General features: G+C 42.7%; 1 protein-coding gene across 7 annotated transcripts in view; it reads left to right on the top strand.

Annotated features, from left to right (window-relative positions):
* The window catches only part of PLXNB2 (plexin B2), a 256,955-nt gene that overhangs the window by 129,518 nt on the left and 105,818 nt on the right, over window positions 1-21,619 (top strand). For 6 of the 7 annotated variants that reach the window (XM_035309113.1, XM_035309156.1, XM_035309121.1 and 3 more), the window contains one exon: window positions 12,791-12,859. In XM_035309113.1, coding sequence (XP_035165004.1) covers window positions 12,858-12,859 — 2 coding nt within the window. In that variant the 5' untranslated portion in view covers window positions 12,791-12,857. Of the gene's footprint in view, window positions 1-4,486; window positions 4,499-5,983; window positions 5,994-12,780; window positions 12,860-21,619 lie in introns of those variants that run through there. The other variant, XM_035309147.1, reaches the window with a different exon arrangement.

The raw sequence follows: 21,619 nt of genomic DNA, 5'->3' as shown, positions 1-21,619 counted from the left end.
TCTTTGATAAAACACCTACCCCATTTCTTAACTTTTCTGCTGTAACTCAGTGTTAGAAGGTGATGAATATTCTCCTGCAATGGCTACTTTTTTAATCTCTGAGTCTTTTTGACAATGAAAAAGTAAATACAAATCCCACTTTTCCTTTGAAATGCTGAAAAGATTTTAACTGGAGAGAAATGGTTAAGTAGAAAGAAAGCAGAGCAGTATCAGACGGGTGACTTGATAGTAGCTGCTGGCATGCTCATATTTTACCCATGTGATTCCCACCCATTCCAACACAAATAACTGAGTTAAGAAATGTTGTAAATTAACGTAGCTAAGTTTTTTATTATACAGCAAATAATAATTTCTGCTGTTCTGCTGTTGACATCATCTTATTTCACTTCAGTGATGTTTAACAAGAGGTGAGTAGTTCTGGTAATCCCCAGGAAATCTGTGTGTTGTTTACCAAAACCCACTGTTTTAGAGAAGAAACATGCTTTGCCAAAGGACCTGTGGAATGTCAGACTAGGAAAATGCTCTTGATGTCAGAGAGGAAAAAGCGTGTGTGTGTATGTAAAAGCATGTTCACGGTAAGCGCACGGAGGCACTTGGCCAAGCCATGGTGCTTTGTTTCCAGGAACAGGCGGCCAGTAGGGCCAGCTGCTTTCATGAGTCTTGCTCACAGGTCTGAAGACAGTGGTTTCTGAGAAGGACCTAGCGTCTTGTGTCTGACAGCACATCTTGCCTTTTTCTTCTAAAACAAGTGTTAAAAGACAGCTCTGCCCTTTTTTTTCCCTTTCTTCTGTTGTTGTTTCATCCAATTTGACAAAATCGTGGATTTGAATTTGTTCTGAACATAATATTGTAGGATTTTCTTTTTCTCTTGCAAACTTTCCACTTAGTTTACTGTTTATAAATGCTTAAGGATCTGTTTGAGCTCTACAATCCACTTGAGTGTATTAATGAATTTTCTTTTGTGCTACTTAGCACACAAGGTGAAACAAATGAAAAACTGTATTAATTATTCATTAGCCAAAGAATTTCTTTCACTGTAATTCAGTTTAGAGCTTTGTAGACCTTTTTGCATAAACTAATTGATTTTAATCATAATATTCCAAATGGGTTTAATTCATAACAATTTAAATGTAATTGTTTTGGAAAGTTCTTTAGCCTTGTTATGGGCAGCTAGTTCTTGAAAACAAAATTTAGGAATTATTTAACTTCAAAAACATGGAGCAATTTTTATGCAGCTGATATAAAATGAAATTAATAAATTAAAGGTGCAATATTTTCTTTGGAAGAAAGTTTAATTAAGTCCAAATCCAATTGTGTTCTAATCTAAAATTAAACATAATAAACAAACAAATAAATAAATAAACACGGAGTAGGGGCAGAGAGTTCCCTAAGCCTTTCACACCTCACTGTGGTTCAGGAAGAAGGAGGGAGAAATTAGTGCCAAAGCAATCGAATCTTTTATCTCAAGCACTATTTTCAGCAAGGTACGCTGATCTTGTTTTCCATCCTCCCACACATTGGATAGGAGTTTTGGGAATACTCTGAATGGGGTTGTAATAGAGACTTCAATGCCAGGTGGCTACTGAACTTTCAAGCAGACTACTGGTTTGAGTCACAGCAGAAGAAATTAAGGTATACCGGGTCAAACAGGAAGCTGATTTACTGTGAATTGTCAGAAATCTCTCTACTTCCTATGCTTCAGCTAGCGTTGAAAACTTTAATCGCTGCATGTGGAGGGAAGTACTGCTTGTCAAATATGATTTTCTAGTGAATGAGAAAGTTTTTAACATTGCAGCATTACCAACATGCACAGTGGGGCTGTTGGGCTTGTGGTGACTTCATGACCTGCTCTGTAACCTGCAGAGTGGGACCTGAGATGGACACATTGTGAGAGCAAGTATTTCTCAAGATGAGATCCATCTCTGGGTCTCTGAGCTCTGGCTTGGAGAAGTCACTGGCAGCAGGTCTGGTGAGCTGCTGCCATGGAGCCAGCCTTTGGCCTCTTCTGGTTGACTTGTCCTCTGCTGGACACTCTGATGACATAACTGATTAGAGAAAGCCCTGATGGAGAGACAATCATAGAATCACAGAACATCCTGAATTGGAAAGGACACACAAGGATCGTGGAGTCCAACTCCTGGCTCCACACAGGACCACCCAAAAATCAGACCCTGTCTGAGAGCACTGTCTGAATGCTCCTTGAACTCCAGCAGCTCAGTACTGTGACCACTGCCCTGGGGAGCCTGTCCCAGTGCCCGACCACCCTCTGGGTGCAGAACCTTTCCCTAACCCCCAGCCTGACCCTCCCCTGTCCCAGCTCCATGCCATTCCCTCGGGTCCTGTCGCTGTCCCCAGAGAGCAGAGCTCAGCGCCTGCCCCTCCGCTCCCCTCGTGAGGGAGCTGCAGGCCGCCATGAGGCCTCCCCTCAGCCTGCTCTGCTCTGGGCTGAACGAACCAAGGGACCTCAGCTGCTCCTCATACGTCTTCCCCTCTAGGCCCTTCACCACCTTTGTAGCCCTCTATGGGACATTCTCTTTTTTGTCCTTCTTATGCAGTGGTGCCCAAAACTGCACACAGTACCTGAGGTGAGGCCACACAGCACAGAGCAGAGCAGGACAATCCCTTCCCCTGACACTGGCAGAGCTGGGCCTGATGCACCCCATGGTTCGGTTGGCCCTCCTGGCTGCCAGGGCACACTGCTGGCTCAGCTTCTACTTGCCATCAACCAAGACTCCCAGATCCCTTTCTGGGGGCTGGCATGGCAAGCCATGGGTGCTACTGGGAACGGTTCGTCCTCCCATGAGTCCTTGGTGTGGAGGGAAGCAGGCACCAAAAGGGAAGGGAGCTCCTGGTGTGCTGGCCACCACACTGGTGGTGACAGTGGTGGTGGTGGCAAGGAGGGAGCCACCTGGTGAGAGCTTCCACCTGGCCCCATACAGGGGTTCAGGGAAGTTCTCGGCACTTTGTGGAGCCAGTTTCAACAGCTTTAATTACATCTGTGGTTTGGATCGCTTTGGTTGGCCATTAAAATTCATTTTACAAAGAGTCATATTGAAAGGAGTGAGGAATATTTGTGGCCACTGTGGATTTCCTCCAGGCCTACAGGAAGAGTAAATTAGTTACTGAAAACTTGACAGTTTGTCCCGCATGCTTAACTGTTTCTAATCTGGAAGCTGCTTTTTCATAGACAAGTGACTTTGAAAGGAAATAATATGCCTGAGGCTTTTTCTTTTTTTCCTCCTCTTTACGGTAGAGCTGTAATTGCAAAAACAGCAAGGAGTGATTTGTTTGAACAGGAAGTGTGGGAACTTCCTTTATAAATATTGTCTTTCCCTTCGTGTGGAACCAAACATGGTTTCCTCAGTTTGTGGAAAAAAGTGCTTGGGCTGAATAAGCAGCACTTTTTCCCGTAGCTCATGCCCTTTCATATAAGCATGAAAGAAAGGAGTTCCATGAAAAAGGAACAGATTATTAGTCTGGGAATGAGTAAAAATTCCCAGGTGAGCTTGGTCATCAAATCGGCTGGCTGTGTGCCTGGTCATTCCCTGTAGATGCTGGCAGCTGACCTGCTGTGGCACTCTGCAAGCACGCGTTCGTCCTTCAGTCACTGGCTGTGCTCAGTAGCGCTGGGCAAGTTAAGGTCCCGTGGAGGGGGCGTAAAATCACTGTTTGCAGAGTCTGTGCTTGCAGAGCCCGCTGTGACGTGCTCCACGAGATACGGCGGTATCAGTCTGAGTCCGGCTGGTATCTCAGTTTGGAATGGTTTCTTTTAGGGAAAGAAAAACAAAAATGTATCTTTTCTAGTGAAGTAGAAACAATAAGCCTACACCCTTCTCCAAGCGCAGCAATACCTCTGAATTATTTGCAGAGGAGCAGGAGGCAGCTCTGCAGGCTGGATGCCACGGGAGGCCAGGCAGCTGCCCTGGCACAGCGCCTCAGGGACAGGAGCTGGGGAGGCACAGGGGTGGCTTCCTCGAAGCCAGGTAGGTGAAGCTGACAGAGCAGGGAGCAAGTTCTAACCGGGCAGGCAAGGCTCTGCTGGACTTTTTACTTTCATGTTTGTTTTGTTAAGATGGGCACGGTAACAGAGCATATATACTCCTAGCAGATGCAGGAGGCCAGCTGGCCTGGCTTGCTGACATAAATAGGTGCAGATGATGGGAATCAAGGCAGGGGGTCTGGTTCCCAGCTCTGAAGGACTCCAGTTCAGGAAGAGAGCTCACGGAGGAAACCGGGGGAGGGCGGGGGGGGCTCAAAAGTAGCTGCCAGATTCTCTGAGAGGCTCTGAAGATGGAGAAGAGCCCTTGTGCTTGATTTGAAGGAGGGCAGTGTTCTTGTAATGCTGGTAATAAGGCAGCGTTGCCTTGTTCCTTCGTTTTGATGGACAAATGAGACATCCCTGGTATTTAAACCTGGATTGCTCTCTTGCTTGCTGATCTGGCCAGCAAGAGGCTACTGTTGTATTAATGAGAACATTCTGATTTTTACACATTTCTCAGTTGGAAAGATGAAATTTCCACCAAGATTCAAAGCAGGCTTTGTGGCAATTTCTTTTTTGTGTTCTTAGAAACAAACAAAATATATAAAAATTGCAATGCAATGTGCTATTCCAGAAAAAAAAAAAATCAAGTTAAAAGACATGTAAAACTTCACCGGTCCTTTCAGCGAGGCTCTGGCAAGGCTCACTGTGCCGGGAATGCTCACAGCATTTCAGATTCAGCTCCAGAGGAATTAGCGTCCCAGGCTGGGAGAGTGGGAAGTGAACCCTGGGTGATCTTCACTTTCTTTTCTTTCCTTTTTTTTTTTTTTTTTTTTTCCTTGGCTCTACACCCAAATTAGTTATCTCTAACTGTTCCACCCACACTTTCTTCTCTGTTCAATGTCTTTCAAACACAGCAAAAACCTTCAGTGTTCAGGATACACTCTCCATTCTTTCAGGCTTTCCTTTTGGTTTCCACAACAGCATTTGCTGCTTTTTCCTTACGTGACTTATTCTCTATCATCCATGTCATGTTCCCTGTTTAACAATCTTTTCTCCTTTTTACCTTCCTACACTTAACATTTTTTCCTCTCCCTGTTCGCACTCCCACTGCCATGCCTGCTCATTTTTCCAATACGGCAGGCTGTGTTTTCTAATTTAGGGAGTAAACCTTCAAATTCAAAACTGACTGCATATTTAAGGGACTGCAGGACTGGGCTGGAGTTTGTCAGATATGTGGGGAAAGGTAGAAGTCTGCTAGTGAAGCCAATTTTAAAGCAGTCTTAATTACCTTGGTGGTTTGGATCGCTTTGGTTGACCATTAAAATGCATATTTCTAAGGCGAGGTGTGCACCAACGGTATTGTATAAGTAATAAAGAATTTAAAGAGCTTGATATAAAAGACTTTATGGAGGTAATATATTACTTCCAGTCGAGAGAAATAGAGGGCACTTTAAAATTAGTTTTACTAGCACCGTGTTTTTTTTTTTTTTTTTTTTTTTTTTTTTTTAAAAAAAAAGAAACTTCTTTTTCCTTTTGTTTAACCTCCTCTGCAAGCCTGGGCTTGTTTGAGGCTCCCAGGATCCAATTTCATGTAGTATCCTATTTCAAATCCAGGCCAGAGCAGATCGATAGAAAATCAGTGCTCTCAGAAATAAAACTGCCCGTGGAATGCCTTCAGCTCCATGAAGAGGAAGAGGGGATGTAATACCACAGACACTGATTTTCTTTTCTGAGATGGGAGGCTCTGAAGCGGTGTCCGTGGATGTTGCACAATTTACCTTGATTGAACAGTAATGATCATTGGGCAATTTGGGTGATTTTTTTGTGTTCTTCAGTTTGCAGTTAACAGCTGTGTTTTGTGAAGGGGAGGTTGGGGGGGAATTGTTGCTGAGGTTGTTTTAAGCCAAAGCAGCAGCTGTAGAATATTTCATGGTGAGAGCAGAGCTACCTGTAAGTCTGCACATAGCTCGAATACCAGAGATTTGTGGTAATTCTTGTCAGTGAGATATTTACTGGTATTTTGAAATGATCGAGCTACTTCAGTGCTTTGAAATCTGTAGGTGAATGAAAGCTAGTCTATTAACTGGTCTGTGTTTATACCAGTATTTACAGTCAGCACAAACACAGATGACAGTCTGCTTCGTTTTCAGTGCACTTCTCTGTATGCCTCCTCTCTTCCATGGCCAGGGAGGAAAGAAAAAAAAAAAAAAAAAAAAGGAAAGAAAGATTTTTGGGTCATGGGGAACAGAGACAAATGGCAATATCATTTTAGGACTTTGATGGAATAGGCATCGATCAATGCTTTGAGCCAAGTAAAGGGAAAACTGAACTTGTGAGCTTTGGGTGATTTTGAGTGCAGGAGTATTTGACTGTGCCAGTATTATGCTGAATTCCTGGAAAACTGACAGTAAACTTTGCTCTGTTGGAAAGTGGTGTTCACCTGCTCCAGGTGATGCTAGTGACCTGGGGAGCATCTCCCACTGGTGGCACAACATCAGTGCGGGAGGCAAGGCTGCACAAATAGAGCCTTGGCCCCTGTGCTGCCTTAGCAGGTGGGGAGCCTTTGGAGAGAAATTGTGTGCTCACGTGCTGGAAACAGTGCTGTCCAAAGCCAACCAAGAAAGTAACAGCAAGCACAAGGAGCGTTTGAATTTATTTTATGGTCTCTGTCCCTTGGGCAGTAAAGACTTGTCTGCTGTGGACCTTGAGCATGCTGTCTCCTTCAAGGGCAGGTACACAGAAGTGTATTTCAGCTGGGCGAGGCTAGCTAAATGCATTGCCTCACAAAAGTGGAAGTGCAAGTGGCTCCTGTCTTCAGCATGAGAATGTGGGGGTTGCATCTGCCTTTTCCTATGTCAAACCACGTGAATTTATAAGAACACGTGTGCACACAGACACACAAGGTCATCTGGACAGGAATCCTGGCCTTACAGAAACTCTCACGTACTTCAGTGACCATAGGATTTCACCTTTGGCCTTTGGATTAGCTCATGCTTTGTAAACTGCTTGGTGATTAACCTTCAGCTAGAATATGAAGTCTGCAGCAAGTGTTTACTTAATAGTTAGAGATTTGATTCCTGCTCCCAGGCAGCCGATACTGCTTGGCATGAGTTATAAATAAAAGATCTGTCTTAGTATAGACTTAGTGTAGACTGTATTGTTTATGATTTTGAATTTATTATCTTAACTCCATGGCATTTAAGTTGCAGATTAAAACAAACCAAAAGAAAAACTCTAAAAGTATGGATATTTCTAACGCGTATTGATCTGTCTATCATGTAGAAAGAATCTCATATTCTCTGGCTCGCATACAGTGTTGAGCTTGTAGCATAGGCTAGCCAGGGGCAGTGTAGGTATGTTTATCCTTAACACAACCAGGAATTCATCAGATATGCAAAGTTTCATTTTCATCCTGAAAAAATATACAGCCATCACTGCGGTAAAAATCTGCCTCTCCTATTATTTACCAGTAACTAATACAGTTGACATTACCGCATGATTTTTATAGCATGTAATGCATTACTGCATCATTGCATGATTTTTGTGGTATCAGTTTGGGACAACGATGTTATTTACAACCAAAAAAAAGCATGAGTGAGTTACAATGACCATCCCAAATAGGTACCAATATTTGTTTTATACTGCAGCTCACTATCAGGCATCTTGTTTGTGTCTCATAGCTGTGGATCTTTCTAAAATAGCTTTTTGTGTAAAGGCTTAAAAGCTGTTCCTGTTCTTGGTAGGTGTATTCCTATTTTTGTTATCCTTATTCTTGTAAATTTACCAGGCTTTATATGCCGTTGGAAGGTGAGGAAGTGAGGTGTTGTTTCTCTGTTGCTTTGCAGTGGATGAAATCCTTAGCCAGGCTGCTTGGTGAGTATCAAGGTCTGATGGATCCCCATTAGGTGCTGGCTCTATACTGGTCAGAGTGGGGCCTTGTTGCCTTGTATGAGCAACAAGGCAGGGTACGATTTTGCCCAGTGTCAACTGTAAGGTTTGTTAAATAACAATTTGAACAGGCTGGAAAAGTGTACCTCAGCACTCCTTCAGTGATACTTGTTTCAGTTCTTTGTCCTAACATGTGAGATACTGGACCTCAACCAGCTCAAAGAGCACGTTCTTGCTATTTGATCTTTGCCGTGAAATACTGTTGAAAGAGCAGGTAGGTTTTCTAGGCTGGTTAGAAGGGACAGCAGAGAAAATGGCTAGTGCATTTAATTCTTTGGTTAAGAAATCTCTGTGGAAAAGTCTATAAAGAGATAAGGTATTTAGTCACATTAGACTGGAGTGAAGGATATTCAGAAAGGCTAATGGAGTACTAATTCTTGGTTTTCAGTGTCGAGTTGTGCTGGTCTTTGTTCTTGTATTGTATCTGTAAAACAGACTTTGGTCTAAGACTTTTAACTTAAATGTTAAGAACATAAAACTCTAGCATATGTGCTTTTTCTTTTTTCTTTTTCCTTTTTTTTTTTTTTCTTCCCTGCAAACTGCAGGAAAAGAAAAATGAAAGGGCTTAGTGAAAGTGGTGGTTCTTTTGAGCAATCCAGCAATATTAAACACTTCCATCATCATTTTAATATTCTGTGAATTTTTGCACAGAGGAGATCAAGGTCTTTTCATAGCACATAAATTTGTGGACAAAAGGATGTGGGTTTGACTAGAACCCAAAGCAAAAGAAAGAGTTTAATCAGTGTGAGATGTAAGTGTACTAAAGGTAGAGCTATATCTAGCAGTTTCAAGAAAATGATGATACGAAGCCTGAGGTAGCCAAGTGGAGGAGACAGGAAGGAAGTCAGTGATAAAGCTTTGGAGCTTGTGTGTTAGAAGAGAAATCGGTGTCTCTGAGGTCAAAGAGTTGTAAAGGGCAGAAAGAATGACCAAGAACAGCTTCAAACAGGGAGCTGAAGGTGAGCGAAGATGCAGAGTTAGCCGGGCATTGCAGTGTAGTAGCGTGATAGAGAGTTAATTAGAAATGTAAATACACCGTAATGTTTGGGCTCTTAAGCTGACATTTAATACCAGCCTAAAAATTTTAATAGTAAATTCTATGTCCTGTTTCCATATGGACATGATCTTGGTGTTGTAACACAGCATTCCTAGCACCAAAATGTGAGGACCCATTTTCAAATTCAAGTTCAAAATAGAAATACTGGAAGTGTTATCCTACATGCTCAGAGCTATCAAGTGCACCATGCTTGTTAGTTAAACAGCCAAATAGAAGTCCTGTGGGTGTGTAAATGCCTGTATGAAAAATATCTGCTCAATATGTTCCTCAGAGCTGAAGCTCGAGGGAGTAAGGCCTGTGTCTGGGAACCGGATAGTACAACTTTCTATCCCTGACCCAGTGTGTGCCCTTTCTAACAGACAAAAACATGCCTCAAAGAAATGTGGTTTGTAATCTGTTTTTAGCCCTAGAAGCAAATAAACAAAAATAGCACTTAATACATTTGTACTTTTAGCAGTACTGGCTGTGGGCTCAGTAGGACGAGTGCTGCATTTGTTCCTTGCAGCTTTCAGAAGCCACCGTTCCTCCAGGAGCCACAGCACAGGAGCTTCACTCAACATTTAAACGCAGCTGATCAACCTGGGCTAACCATCTTTTTGAAATGACGGTACCTAAAGACATTCACCCTACTTACTGAGACGCAGTTGCATGATGAGCAAGAGGGCTCTTGCGGGATAGGGAGTTTATTTGCAGCTGTGCTGGATTATTTACCTGTCCTGATAGTCTCAGCTGCATTACATGGCCGTGGTGTTCTTTGTCCTTTTTTCCTAAGGAAGTCTTTTGGTTTGAAACACAAAAATTGTGTCGTGAAAAAGCAGGAGCTTTTAAGTGCATTCAGATTGGAGTGGGGCAGGTAAGAGCTAAATGCAGTCTAATGGCAGTCATCTCCATACATGTCCCTCTGTGGGTCATGGAGAAGAGAGGGAATCTCCTCCAAAAAGCAGTTCAGAAAAGCCAGATTCCTCTTCCAGAAGGTGATCTATAGCAAGACTCTCTCTTGTGCCAGTGGAAAGAAAAGAAGCAAGGTGGGTGGGCAAGATGACCTCCAGAGGTCCCTTCCAACCTCAACCATTCTGTGAAGGTCAACCTTGTTAGACTGTGAAGTTAGCTTCTGTAAGTGTCTCCTCACCCCACACTTGCTCCTGATTTGTGCTCCTGGTTGCTGTCAGCTTTAAAGAAAAGTTCACTATGTCATCTAAGTACTTTTGACTTTCAGTCAGCCTGCAAGAGCTTCCAGCTCTCAGAACCTCTGATAGCAAAGTGTATTTTAGTTCCTGTAGTTCAAGCGTTTGTTTTTGTCCAGCCAGCTGGCCAAACCCATGCCATGAAAGACGAATTCCTTGCAGCGTGTTCCGTGTAAGACACTGAAAAAGAGCTGTTGTGCTATGAGCAGGAGGTAAAAGGAAAAAACAAAACTAAACAAAACCAGGAAGCCTTGTGGCAGATGGTACAACCGGCGTCCATCTAAACCTAGCCAAAGCAGTGTGTCGTCTGGGAGCGAAGCAACCTGGAAAATCTGATGACTCAGTTTGAATAAGTAGGGAGACAGCGAGTAAGATTTCTGGCTCGTGTCCCAAACCTATTATGAAAAAGGCTCCCTATGTTATATAGCGCAGAAATCTGAGTACAGTTTGGTGGCATCCTTCTCTAGCACAGCTAGTTACCAACCATAGACTAAAATGCCCAGGGTACACATGTGAGAGCTGAGGCATATAGAACCTGATTGCTCTCTGCCAGTTCCTCGGCTGTGGCTGAACCTGGTTTCTGAATAAATAAAGTTTTGGTGTTATTAGCAGGGTGCGTGCTCTTATTACTGGGAGTATCACCGGCTGGACACAACCATCAGAGCTCCCAGCATCCTATTCCTTTTTCAGGCACAGCCGAATTCTCATTTCCAGGCACTTCAGTGGAAAGTGCAAAGTTGAGCTGAGAACCAACTGTTCAAGAAATGCCTACAACACCTCTTAAGTAATGCTTGCAAAGAGTTTCTAAAGGAGAAAGATAACACAGACTTTCTAAGAGAACTCAGCAGGATGAAATCTTTTCTTGCTTACTACCTCCACTTCCTTCCTTCTCAACTGTTGTTGAGAATATGATCTTTCACACCCCTAGCACTTCCTCTTACTTCTGTTTTTCCTTTTCCTTTATGTGCTTAAGTTGCACCAGGTCTGTTTTTTCCTTTGTTAGTAAGACTTGGAAAGTAATCTGCCCTTTCCCTTTGTCTTGAAGCCAAACCTCTCGTCTGTCTCATGGGCTGCCAACTTTAACTTAGGCCTCACCTCCCATGCTGTCCCAGCAGTTCCAGTCTAAGCCCCTCTCTCCTTGTAGGCCATATCATCCAACCGTAGTCTAAATATCTCACCCTGCTCTTCTCCTCTGTCTCTGTCTTCCCTTTTTTATTAAAAAAGGGAAGGCCTGACCTTAAACAGCCTCTTCAGCTTGATACTGTTTGATCTTAGCCTCCTGATCCTGGTGGAAGATCCTTGCACCTTCTCTCCACGTCTGCCCCCTATCCTTGTTCCGCCCCACTCCATTTTACATACCCTCCCCACCCTCTCTGCCTATTTTGGATGCTCAGCCTCCCAGGGTGGAAAACACTCCTTCAAGTCTTTTCTAATGAAATGCACGAATATTGAAGCTAAAAGCACACACGGTGGTTTTGCATCTGATGGTTTTCCCGAGCATCCTTGTGAGTGAGCAGGTTCCTCAGACAGCTTTTCCTCGGGACCTCACATAGTGCTGAGCAATTTGTATTGTCGGGAGCTCCGGGAGGAGATGAATGTACGTAGTCCTAAAGAATGTGTTACCACAGCAACTAGATATGGGGAATGCAAACAAGAAATTAAGTCCCATAGAATATTAACGAAATAAACACGCTTCAGTACTGGGCAGCCTCAGGGCACGTGAAGAGGAAAATGAAAGTCCTGCTGAGCTTTATTTCTTACCTCCCCGGGAAGCCAGTGGTAGGCAAGTCTCAAAGTCAGCCTCATCTGGCATGGAGATGAGATGGCTTTGAAGATGAGGTGGTGGATTTTGCTGTGTGTTCGGGTCTCTCTCCCCTGGGGACTGCCATTTGATGATCTTTTAGTGCGTGTGTTGGCATGTGCTGTGAACTGCTTGAGTGGGCATCATGTGCTTTACAAAAATAAGCTGATAAATATCTGTGTGTAAGAATCAGGTTAGGACATTCAGCACTCACTACATAGATTGATGGGGATATTTTATTAAGGACAGTTGTCATGTTCATATTCAAGCTGAACAGTCAAGATTAACACTTTCTTAATCACTTTTTGGCATATACAGTAATGTTAAATGATATCAGATGGTATTTTATCCTTCCCTAGAGGGACAGACACTGTTTCTCTTCCATTCTTAAATGTTTGATCGTGGGAGGTGCTGAGAGCTGCCATTGATAAGAGCATGTTCAAGCTCTCGCAAGAAGAGTGCCAAATCATACAATACCCCATCTGTAATGCCAGGCATTCTTTCTGGTAATATATCAGCTGAGCTCTCAGTTCTGTAGTAATTAGTTGTACATCTGTAAGCAACTGTCCGTCTGATTTATTATCTGAGCAGCTACTGAAATACAGAACATTGCCCCATTTAGCCTCAGGATTGGAAGTTATTGTGTGCTAAAATTGTGTTTAAAATGTAATAAAATTGACTATATATAAACAAATTATAAGTTTATGGAACACTACAGATGATCTTAAATCAATATTTTAAAGTTCATAAATTTAAGGTGATTGAGCATAGCATAATGCATATGGATATAGTTTTAATCACTGCCTTCTTTTATTTAGTGAGAAGATTAAACGCTGTCCTGGAAAATAACTTGATTGTAGTAAAGAAGAAGTAGTGGAAAAGTGAATGTAAGTATTTTGCAGCATGTAAGTGGCATTTATGTTTGCAAACCAATGATATTGGTTCTTTTATAGATCATGCCAAAGTGGCAACCTTATTTACCTAAAATACGACTAAATATCATACTTCTGGTATGACGGGAATGCTGGATCTGAATTTTGTGCATGTGCGTGTAAGGTATAAAATGCCTAATATGTACTTTTAAATATGGGTCTGTAGGCAGTGCATACCTAAATGTTATTAATGGGGCCACGTACAAAATTATTTGCATGCTTATGAACTGCTTGCAGGAAAAATGTCAACAAGAAGTTGTCTCTGAGTCACTGTCCTTAAAAGGAAAAAAAAAAGAAAACACAACCCCCTGTATACATACCCAGGGGGATCCTTAAGTTCTGTAACGCAGACATATTTTCCATTTCTAAAAGAATTTAGTCTAACTTGGAATAAAGCAGCCACTATACAGTTTTTTTCTGTGTACTTGCCCCAAAGATGTGAGCTGATAGCAGAAGAAGATTGCACTGTGGATTGGCAATTCAATTTAGAATGAAATACAGCGGCTGCAAGTTCCAGGCTAAGTGCATCATTGCTCACTTGAGGTCACTTTTTCAAACCTGAAGTCAATAGTTCTCTAACAATAAGAGCTTTGGTTCATTTTCTAGACCCTTTTGAAACTGTTACTTTGCTGGTGAATACCCCATTATTTTTCTTAAAGTGATTGTTTTCCCTAGCTGTATTTCATAATAATGTGAACTCCATAACTGTGTGTGTGCATATGTACGTACATATTTGTGTGTGAAGCAAAGACCTATCTTTGCAAGTCATACCCCAGGAGGCTTTGAGTGGCTCTGGTGTGCAGGGTAGTGATGGTCATAAACTTTAAGCTGCCAGAGATATGTTCCAGTATTTTTTTTTTCATAATACATTTTTCCCACGATCTCACCTTCCATTTCCCAGAGCTTGCCTGATGCGTTTGGAAGCAGTCAGCTAAGTCTTCCCAAATGCTGGATTACGTACAGAATTCATGACTTAGATGTCAAGTAGGATGGTGATCCTCTCTTAAAAGTCTAACGAGCTGGGGCACTTCTAATCTTAGGCTATGGCTTTTTGTAAACTTGTCTTCTAAAATTACTAACTGACCAAAATAGTACCAAAACAGTGAGCTACTACAGGAAAATAGTGAAATATGACTGTTTTATAGAGTTGTCTGCTGATACTGGACCTTCTGAAATGAGGGTCCCAAGATTTGACAACATCTCAGCTTAGTACCTAAGCTAGAGATTTACAGACTGACTAGACTGTGCATTTACTCTCTGCAGTACTGGTAACTGGCCCAGCTTGAAGCCTGTATAAGATACAAAACTAAATCCTTAAGACCTTCCAGTGTGTATTGAACAAATCAAAACACACAATCAAAAATAACTTTAATTTAGCTTCAGGGTCCTAGAAGTACATCTCTAGAGTGACCTTGTTATAGCAAGTGGTACTTCTTGATCGGTTCCATGTGTGTGTGATGAGTTTGTCGATGTAAAAGTTTTCTTAGAGTTACTCATATTATTCTTACCAACTCAATCTTTGACTGTTTCTCCTGGGAAACTTGGGAAAATGTTCTTTTATCTTCAGTTCCCTCAGAATTCTGAAATAAGCAGAATATTCAGACTTCCTTTACTTGTGTCCTGTTTTGTTTTTTTCCATGCTTTTTTAACAAGAGACAGCCATTTCACTATCTGTTGAATTCTAAAAATAACAGCCCGGTTAAAATGTCATTTCATATAAGTATGTATATGAAAACAAATAAAATATGTGAAGTAGAGCTGTACTTTAGGAAGTTCAGTGGGGATAGAGTATTGATAATGTGATTACTGTCTGGCCATGAAACTGTCAGAGAAATAAACACATCTGTGTGGTGGGTTGGATACTAGCACTTTGTCCTTGATGTGAAAATGGATACAATTTCCGGTTGATCTAATTTTTCTGATATTTTAATTCTGTGGATGTGTAGACTGACTTCCTAAATGAAAATCTTTTTGATCTGGCTTTTGCAACTATCAGACATTCAAAGTAGGGATCTATCCTTCTAAATATATCTACCGAATAATTTCCAAACATCACTTGGCCTCATGTTGGCTGGGATTTGGGGAGTAACAGGAAATTAACAAGAATAGGCAGAGGAGAAAATACCTTCTCATATCTGCTTTTGGTCTGGTATCTCAGACATGGCTATGGAGACATCCTCAAATAAACAGTCACGGAGCCAGCAGGAGGGAACAAAATCACTTCCCAGGAAGTGAGAAGAGCAGTGGCTCAACCTGCAGTCACTCACAACCTGAGGCAGAGCCCTCAAACCAGGAGATCCAGCACCTCCTCTTATGGTCATCCTCTTTGATACATAGTGCATCGAGATACGAAATAAAATGATTATTTTTAGTCAGAATTGCAGATGAAATCTTAAACTTGGGTTTGAAGTACATTAGTTTAGCTTAGGTTTAGTAAGATAGCTGGCATGATTTGGGCTTTGGCTGCCTGTAAAGCCAGAAAGTACAAAAAGCTTTCAGAAAACTTCTCTTCCCCATTATTTTCCAACAACTCTCCAGCCTGTTTTCATAGAGCTGAAAGCCAAAGCTGGGATAGTGGAGGAATCTGAGAAATGTTGGTTTGCTATGTTTCCTCACCTGGGGAAGAGGAGAGTAGAGATGGGGAGAGTGATTTCTCTGATTGTTTTTCATCTTTTTTTTAAGTAGTAGGGAAAGGCTGGGAAAAATGTGAGATGGTCTGGAGGAGATGATAAGCTGATAACTGTTCTGCATTATGCTGATGATACATCCTAGTAACCCTGAGGCAGGGAGTGCAAGTAGAGGGAAGTGGAGGTGCAAGTTAGGGAGCTGGGAGCAGGCACCGTCAAGTAGAGCACAGTGCAAAGGGAAGGGGGGGAAGAACACCCAGCCCTAATTAGATACCAAAATTAGGTTCTTGCTGTTCATCTTGTAATCTGAGATTCCTGGAATAAGTCTTTAACATAGCATGGGGAGTTTTGTTCGCTGTTCTCAACATCAGTTATGTAAAATGTGTGCACTGGCACCATAAATAGCCTGGTCCAAACACTCTTCTGAAGGGTGAGGACCATGTCACGTCACGTGCTCTCACTAAGCTCTGCTTGCTGGCAGGCAGGTTCCTTCTGAAAAGTCTGTGGAGATGCTTTTTAGGCTTACTTGTATAAAAAGTAGTTGCTAAAAAGCAATGACCATCTCCAAAATGTCCACCTTAGTTTCAGGATCCAGCTGGGTATTGTAAAACTAATTGTTGTTTATAAGGACTTGGCTCTTGTATCATGAACACTATAAATAATTCCAGGCAGCCTTTGGATAGCATGGTAAATAAGGCACAGAGTCACACTGGATAATGAGGAGAAAAATAAATATTGAAGAGCTGCTAGTTCATTAAGTAATGTCTGTGTTATGCATGAAATGAGGCAGGGGAACAATACAAAAAGTCTCATCATAGGGACTATCAGAAACAATGCACATATGGAACTTCATTTCTAGTATTTTCTTGCTTTTAGAACTTAGCTTTGCAGTGTTACAGAAATAATAAGACACTGTTATCAGTACCTTCCTAACTTCTTCTACTTTCCTAAGTTCCTTTAATTAGCAAACTTTGAGTGACAACCAGTCAGGCAGAACCCCCAAGAGTCACCTGTGAGACCCGTCTTTAGATCTGTAGGGCTGAAGCTGCTGAAGCGCCAGGTTCAGTATCTTCTCTGCATCGTGAGCACCAGGTGAGCACAAGATGTGCACATTGCAAAACGATCTGGCAGAAATTTTTCTGCTTTCACCCCAAAACCCAAGTCTCTAATTGGAGTTCGGGGGAAGTAGGCAGGAGTTACATCTATCTTCACACTTGTGCTTTCTGAGATCTCTTTCAGTACCTGTTGCCTGCCATTTTTTCTTTCCCTCTGGCTCTGTCATCTTTGTGTTGCCTGTGGAGGATCAAGGAAAGAGGATGTCCCTGTGCTGCCACCACGAGTACCCTGTGACACCAGGTCAGGCTGTAACTATCGGTGGCAGCAATCACAGGAAAGCCCTGTGTAATTATCTCTCTGGGGTGTGCAGAGCAGTCTCTATTTGGAGACTTGTGCTCCTTCTTTCCCATATGCTATCAAGTGCAATCTCTGAGTTCCCTCGAATATGAGTTCATATTCACTGGACTATGTAAAGGCCAAATGTCACACCTTTGCTCCTAGATCTTTGCAGTGAGGGTGCCACAGTGGAAGTCCTGCCTTTATTATTGAGCACAGAGAGAATGGGAGAGAGCCGACTCCTCTGGCAGGGCTCTGCTCACTGTCTCTCACGAGTGGCACGTGCATCAGAAGCATCACATAGCTTTGGACATGCTTCGTGTCACTGACTACAGGGGAAATTGTACTGCAGTTTTGCCTATATGTTGGCACCTTTTCCTCGTGGAGAAATGAGGCCATACTTTTCCAGGAGCTGCAGCACCTGAATATCTTCAGCTTCTCATATGCGTGTTTGTGACCTGCCTTGTAAGAAATACTCATAGGCGAGGTATAAACAGGTGTTTGTTATGGGCAGTTTCCCTTCTCCCCGTGTTCAGTAACATTTGAGCTAAGTCTACAGGTCTGGCTACAAGGCCCACAGGAGAGCAGATTCTTGCAACAAAATGCAGACAACTGTTCATGTCAGTCTGTCTGTCTCATGTTTCTCCAAAATAATCTCTTGGGGAATATGTAGAAAAACAAACAGTAGATTCTTTACTATTCTGGGAGAGGGCTGGAAACAAATTTAACTCCAAAACACTAGCTTTTTAAGTGCAAAACAATCCTTCCTTAATTAATATTTGGCAGAGCACTTTACAGATCAAAGTGTCAATATTAGCTAATTCTCATGACACACCTGTCAGGTAAGTAAAAATTATCTCCATTTATAGCCTAAGAAGCCAAAATAATGGCTAGCATCAGCATTTTCACAGTTGCTCCCTACTTAATTTATCCAAATAACTAGTTCTCAGCGGTTCTGCATGTTCTTGTTGTTATCCTACATTATTCTCGGAGCTCCAGCTCATTCACTCTTCTGAACCTGAATGCAAGTATTTTTGGTACTGGCACTGGATATAGTAGCTGAACCTGAGGCGGATGCTTTTTTTAAAACTGAAGAACCCCTCGAAAATCTCGAGCTCAATGTCTGTTGCACGTTGTGGGTTCGCAGGCTGGATTCGGGCTCCTGCCTTGCCCAGCTCTCGTAGGGTAAGGCCAAAGATTGCTTGATTCCCAGAGGAGCTGCCGCAGGCTTGGGGTGTAGCTGGGCTTGGGAGGCTCAGGTTAGGGAAGGGTTTTTTTTTCAGGAGGAGCGTTTAGAGAGGGAGAGGGTGCTTGAAGTGGAAATAAAAATTGCATGTGATGGCAGTTAATTTTGTTACGTCCCGCTGTTGCTTCCATTAGAAATGTAGGTTACTTTGTTATTTCTGTCATGGCTCTTTCTCCTTTGTTACAGCATCAGCAGAGTGGTATAATTGGGCCGGAGGACAAATTTTAGCCATGCTGTTCAGCAACAACCAAAAAGGAGAGGGGATTGCGAACAACTGCTGTGTCCCCTTCAGTATGCAGTGAGCCTTGTTTCCAAGTGTTGTTTTAGCTGGAGTGCTGCTGGTTTTCAAGTGCCTCGCTTTGTCCCTTCCAGCAGTTTTTGTAACCTGTTTGGTGTGTCAATACCCTGAATACCCCACAAAACTCAGCGGACGGGGTCGCTTTGGTCCCGTCTGTTCTCACTCTTGCTGGAGCAGGTGGGAGCGAACAATACAGCAGCCAAAGACTTTCCATGGAGGGCTTTGGCACTTTGAGGAGGGGAAGGCCTAGACTACAAAAAAAGGGGTCTCAGCTGATTGCACAGCCCGGAGCAGGGTCGCACGGCTGAATTAGTGCTTGGAACCGTCCCGCTTTCACATGCAGAGGGCTTGTTTGCTGTCTTGGCCCTGCTCAGAGTGAGAAAGTGCTGCTGCTAATAACAAGGTCCAAACCAGAGGAGGAGCGAGGGATTAAAAGCAGAAAATGATGACTAACCCTCCCGGCCCCCCTCCCCAGTTTCAGTCCCAACTAAACCACTTTACCTCACCAAAGCCCCGGTGGCTTTTCGTTTATAAATAACCATGTGTTTGAAATGTCAAAATGTGTAGGCAGGGATTAAAGGGATGTGTGATGCTCCGGCATTAAAACAGCACAGGCGTCTTCAAGGGAATTTTGAAGTAAAATTAAAACATAGTTATTTTTGGCAAGGACTGCTGCATCCTGTGGAGATCAAGAGAAAGCAAAAAGCAGTTTACCCCATCCTAGTGAAACAGAGCAGGCGAGGTGGAGGTGCTAGGGTAGGGCTTCACATCACTTGTCTGTGCTACTAAATTTTTAGTAATGATTTTTTTCAATGATTTTGAAGTTGCAGGGTTATCACAGTCTTGGGGGCATGCAGTCAGGAGATTCACTGAGAAATTTCTTTTGAAGATACCTTACCTGTACTTCTCCTCTTATGAATGCTGGTGAATGCAACTGCTTTGCTATCATCCACATTGTAACAGATTCCTTCCTTCTCATAATCCACCAGCTAAGAGATGCATGGACTCCCGTAACACTGAACGCCAGTAAAGCACAGCCCGTGGGGTTTTGTAGAAGAAGCAGGTTCTGGTGCCCCTTTGGGGGACATGGGAATGAGAATATTGGTTGTGTTCGACAACTGAAATCAAGAATTGTCCCTGTTTGGAAAAAGAAACATGCTGTGGGCTTAGGCAGAGGGAACTGTTGCAAATCAGTTGTCAGCATTGATTCTAGCATTGACTCTGGAGTTTGAATGTCATTTACAGTGTCATTCTCAGATGCTACATTAGTTTTGTCTCCATAAACCTCTGATTCTGGGCTAAAGTGAGCCCTTTCCTGTGGCTGCTGTTGGTAGAGTTGGTGAAATCAGCTTCCTTACCCTCCTTTTTAAATCTAGGTGAGTGAACAAGCTCTAAGGGCACCGTTCTCTGCTTTTCTTGCTGTCAATATTGCTGCCATTGTCTGCTTGCTGGTACAGAGCAAGCACCTGCATGTTGTGCCTGTGGTGACTCTGCAATTGCTAATACATGAACAATTTTAGGATTCCCAGTCACTTCAGGTCTAATTATTTTTTGACTCCACTGAGCCTGCAGAACCTAGGAGTAGGGCTTTGAGGAGGGGCGTCTGTGCTGCTATCCCCCAAGCCAGCTGCCCCATGGCTCTCCTCTGCCCTGCGGGCTGTAGCAGTGGCCTCTGCCACTCTCAGCTCCACCCATGAGGATTTCAGACCAGGGCTTTCAGACCAGGGCTGCAAAAGCTCGTTTGAAACCCTCTTCTGCTGCTCCCTTGGATTTGGAGCAGGAACGTCCTGGCTGCCAGGAGGTTACAGGACTCCCCGTAACCATCAGTCTGCGTACTGTGTGCTGGAGGACTTCTGCACCATTCCCAGCCTTCATCCTGCTGCTTGACAATAACAGTGTTGTATAAGCAGTTGCCATGTGTGAGCTGCTATGTTGCTTCGCTAAATGGAGACAGTTTGCATTAACATGTTGGTTTGTATGAGTACGCCAGCTCCGCTGCTCCTAACCTTTGCTGTTACTTTTGTGCTAGCAAACATGAAAAAATGCCCTGTGTTTGCAGGGTGTTACTTTCTTAATGCTGTTTGTATGAATCTATTTATAAGGCTGGCTTGTGTTCTTGTTTTGTTTTTCTCCCAGCTTTAATGCATTTAAATGTATTAGTTGAGAAAAACCTCTTTAATAATCCTTAGTTCAATTAACGTTATATTTAATTAAAGGATTTAACAAGGATAAAAGTAAGAATTAAATACTTGTCCACTTAATTTTTTAGGGCTAAATTCAAGGCAAGCCTCAGCCTTGTTAGTTTCAGTTAATACAATACATGCGAAAAACACAGTTAAAAATACTTGTTCCTTTGGACATCCAGACAGTATTCTAGTGCTTTGTTGCTGTAACACTCGATTTGATCGAGCACAATGTCCCCAGGTATGGCAAGAAGTAAGAATATTTCTTGTTAGATATCAAATTTCCTAGTGTCAGTCAGTAAGTCGATGATTTAGTAAGCAAAAAATGATTTAGTTATCTTCCAGAGATACACAAAATACAGTCTTGTTTATCCTTGCTGGTTTTACTTTAAATGACGTCACTTTAATTTGTGACTACTTAATGAATTGTATTGAGTTACAGTTCCTGGGAACTTCTGAGTTTGCGAAACATCATAACTCCAGGGTTTATACACAGCTAGTATTTTCTTGAAAACGTGGCTGGAAGTCTCAAGACAACTAAGACCTGCCACACTTTGCTTCAAAGCTAGGCCTGTGTGTTCAAAAAGTGTGGATTTTCAGTTTGGTCTTTGAACCTGGAGGAAGGATGATGGTACTGGTTGCACTAAGGTGTGCATAGCTTTGAGAAGTCTGTCCAGTTATTCTTCATTTATAAGCACAGAGCTGTGTTTAACTTTATTTCTAAAATAAATAAATAAATTTGCCCCTCCTCTGGAAGCGATGACTTAATGAACCGTGGTATCCATTATGGGCATTGTTATGGGGATTTATAGTCTTGATGCCCTCTTCTTATTCTCCTTTCTGCTGAGATCCTCTGATGCATGGATCTGGGGACAGCACAGGGAGTGCTGGGGGCCTCTCACTGAGAGCAGAAAGCTGGCTCATGGCTTTGACTTCAGCATCTTCTTCATCGGGTCCACATCTAAACAT

The sequence above is a fragment of the Oxyura jamaicensis genome, chromosome 1 (genome assembly GCF_011077185.1).
Source record: "Oxyura jamaicensis isolate SHBP4307 breed ruddy duck chromosome 1, BPBGC_Ojam_1.0, whole genome shotgun sequence".
Lineage (NCBI taxonomy): Eukaryota > Metazoa > Chordata > Aves > Anseriformes > Anatidae > Oxyura > Oxyura jamaicensis.
The sequence above is the reverse complement of the archived record's forward strand: the minus strand, read 5'-3'. Positions and strand labels throughout refer to the sequence as shown.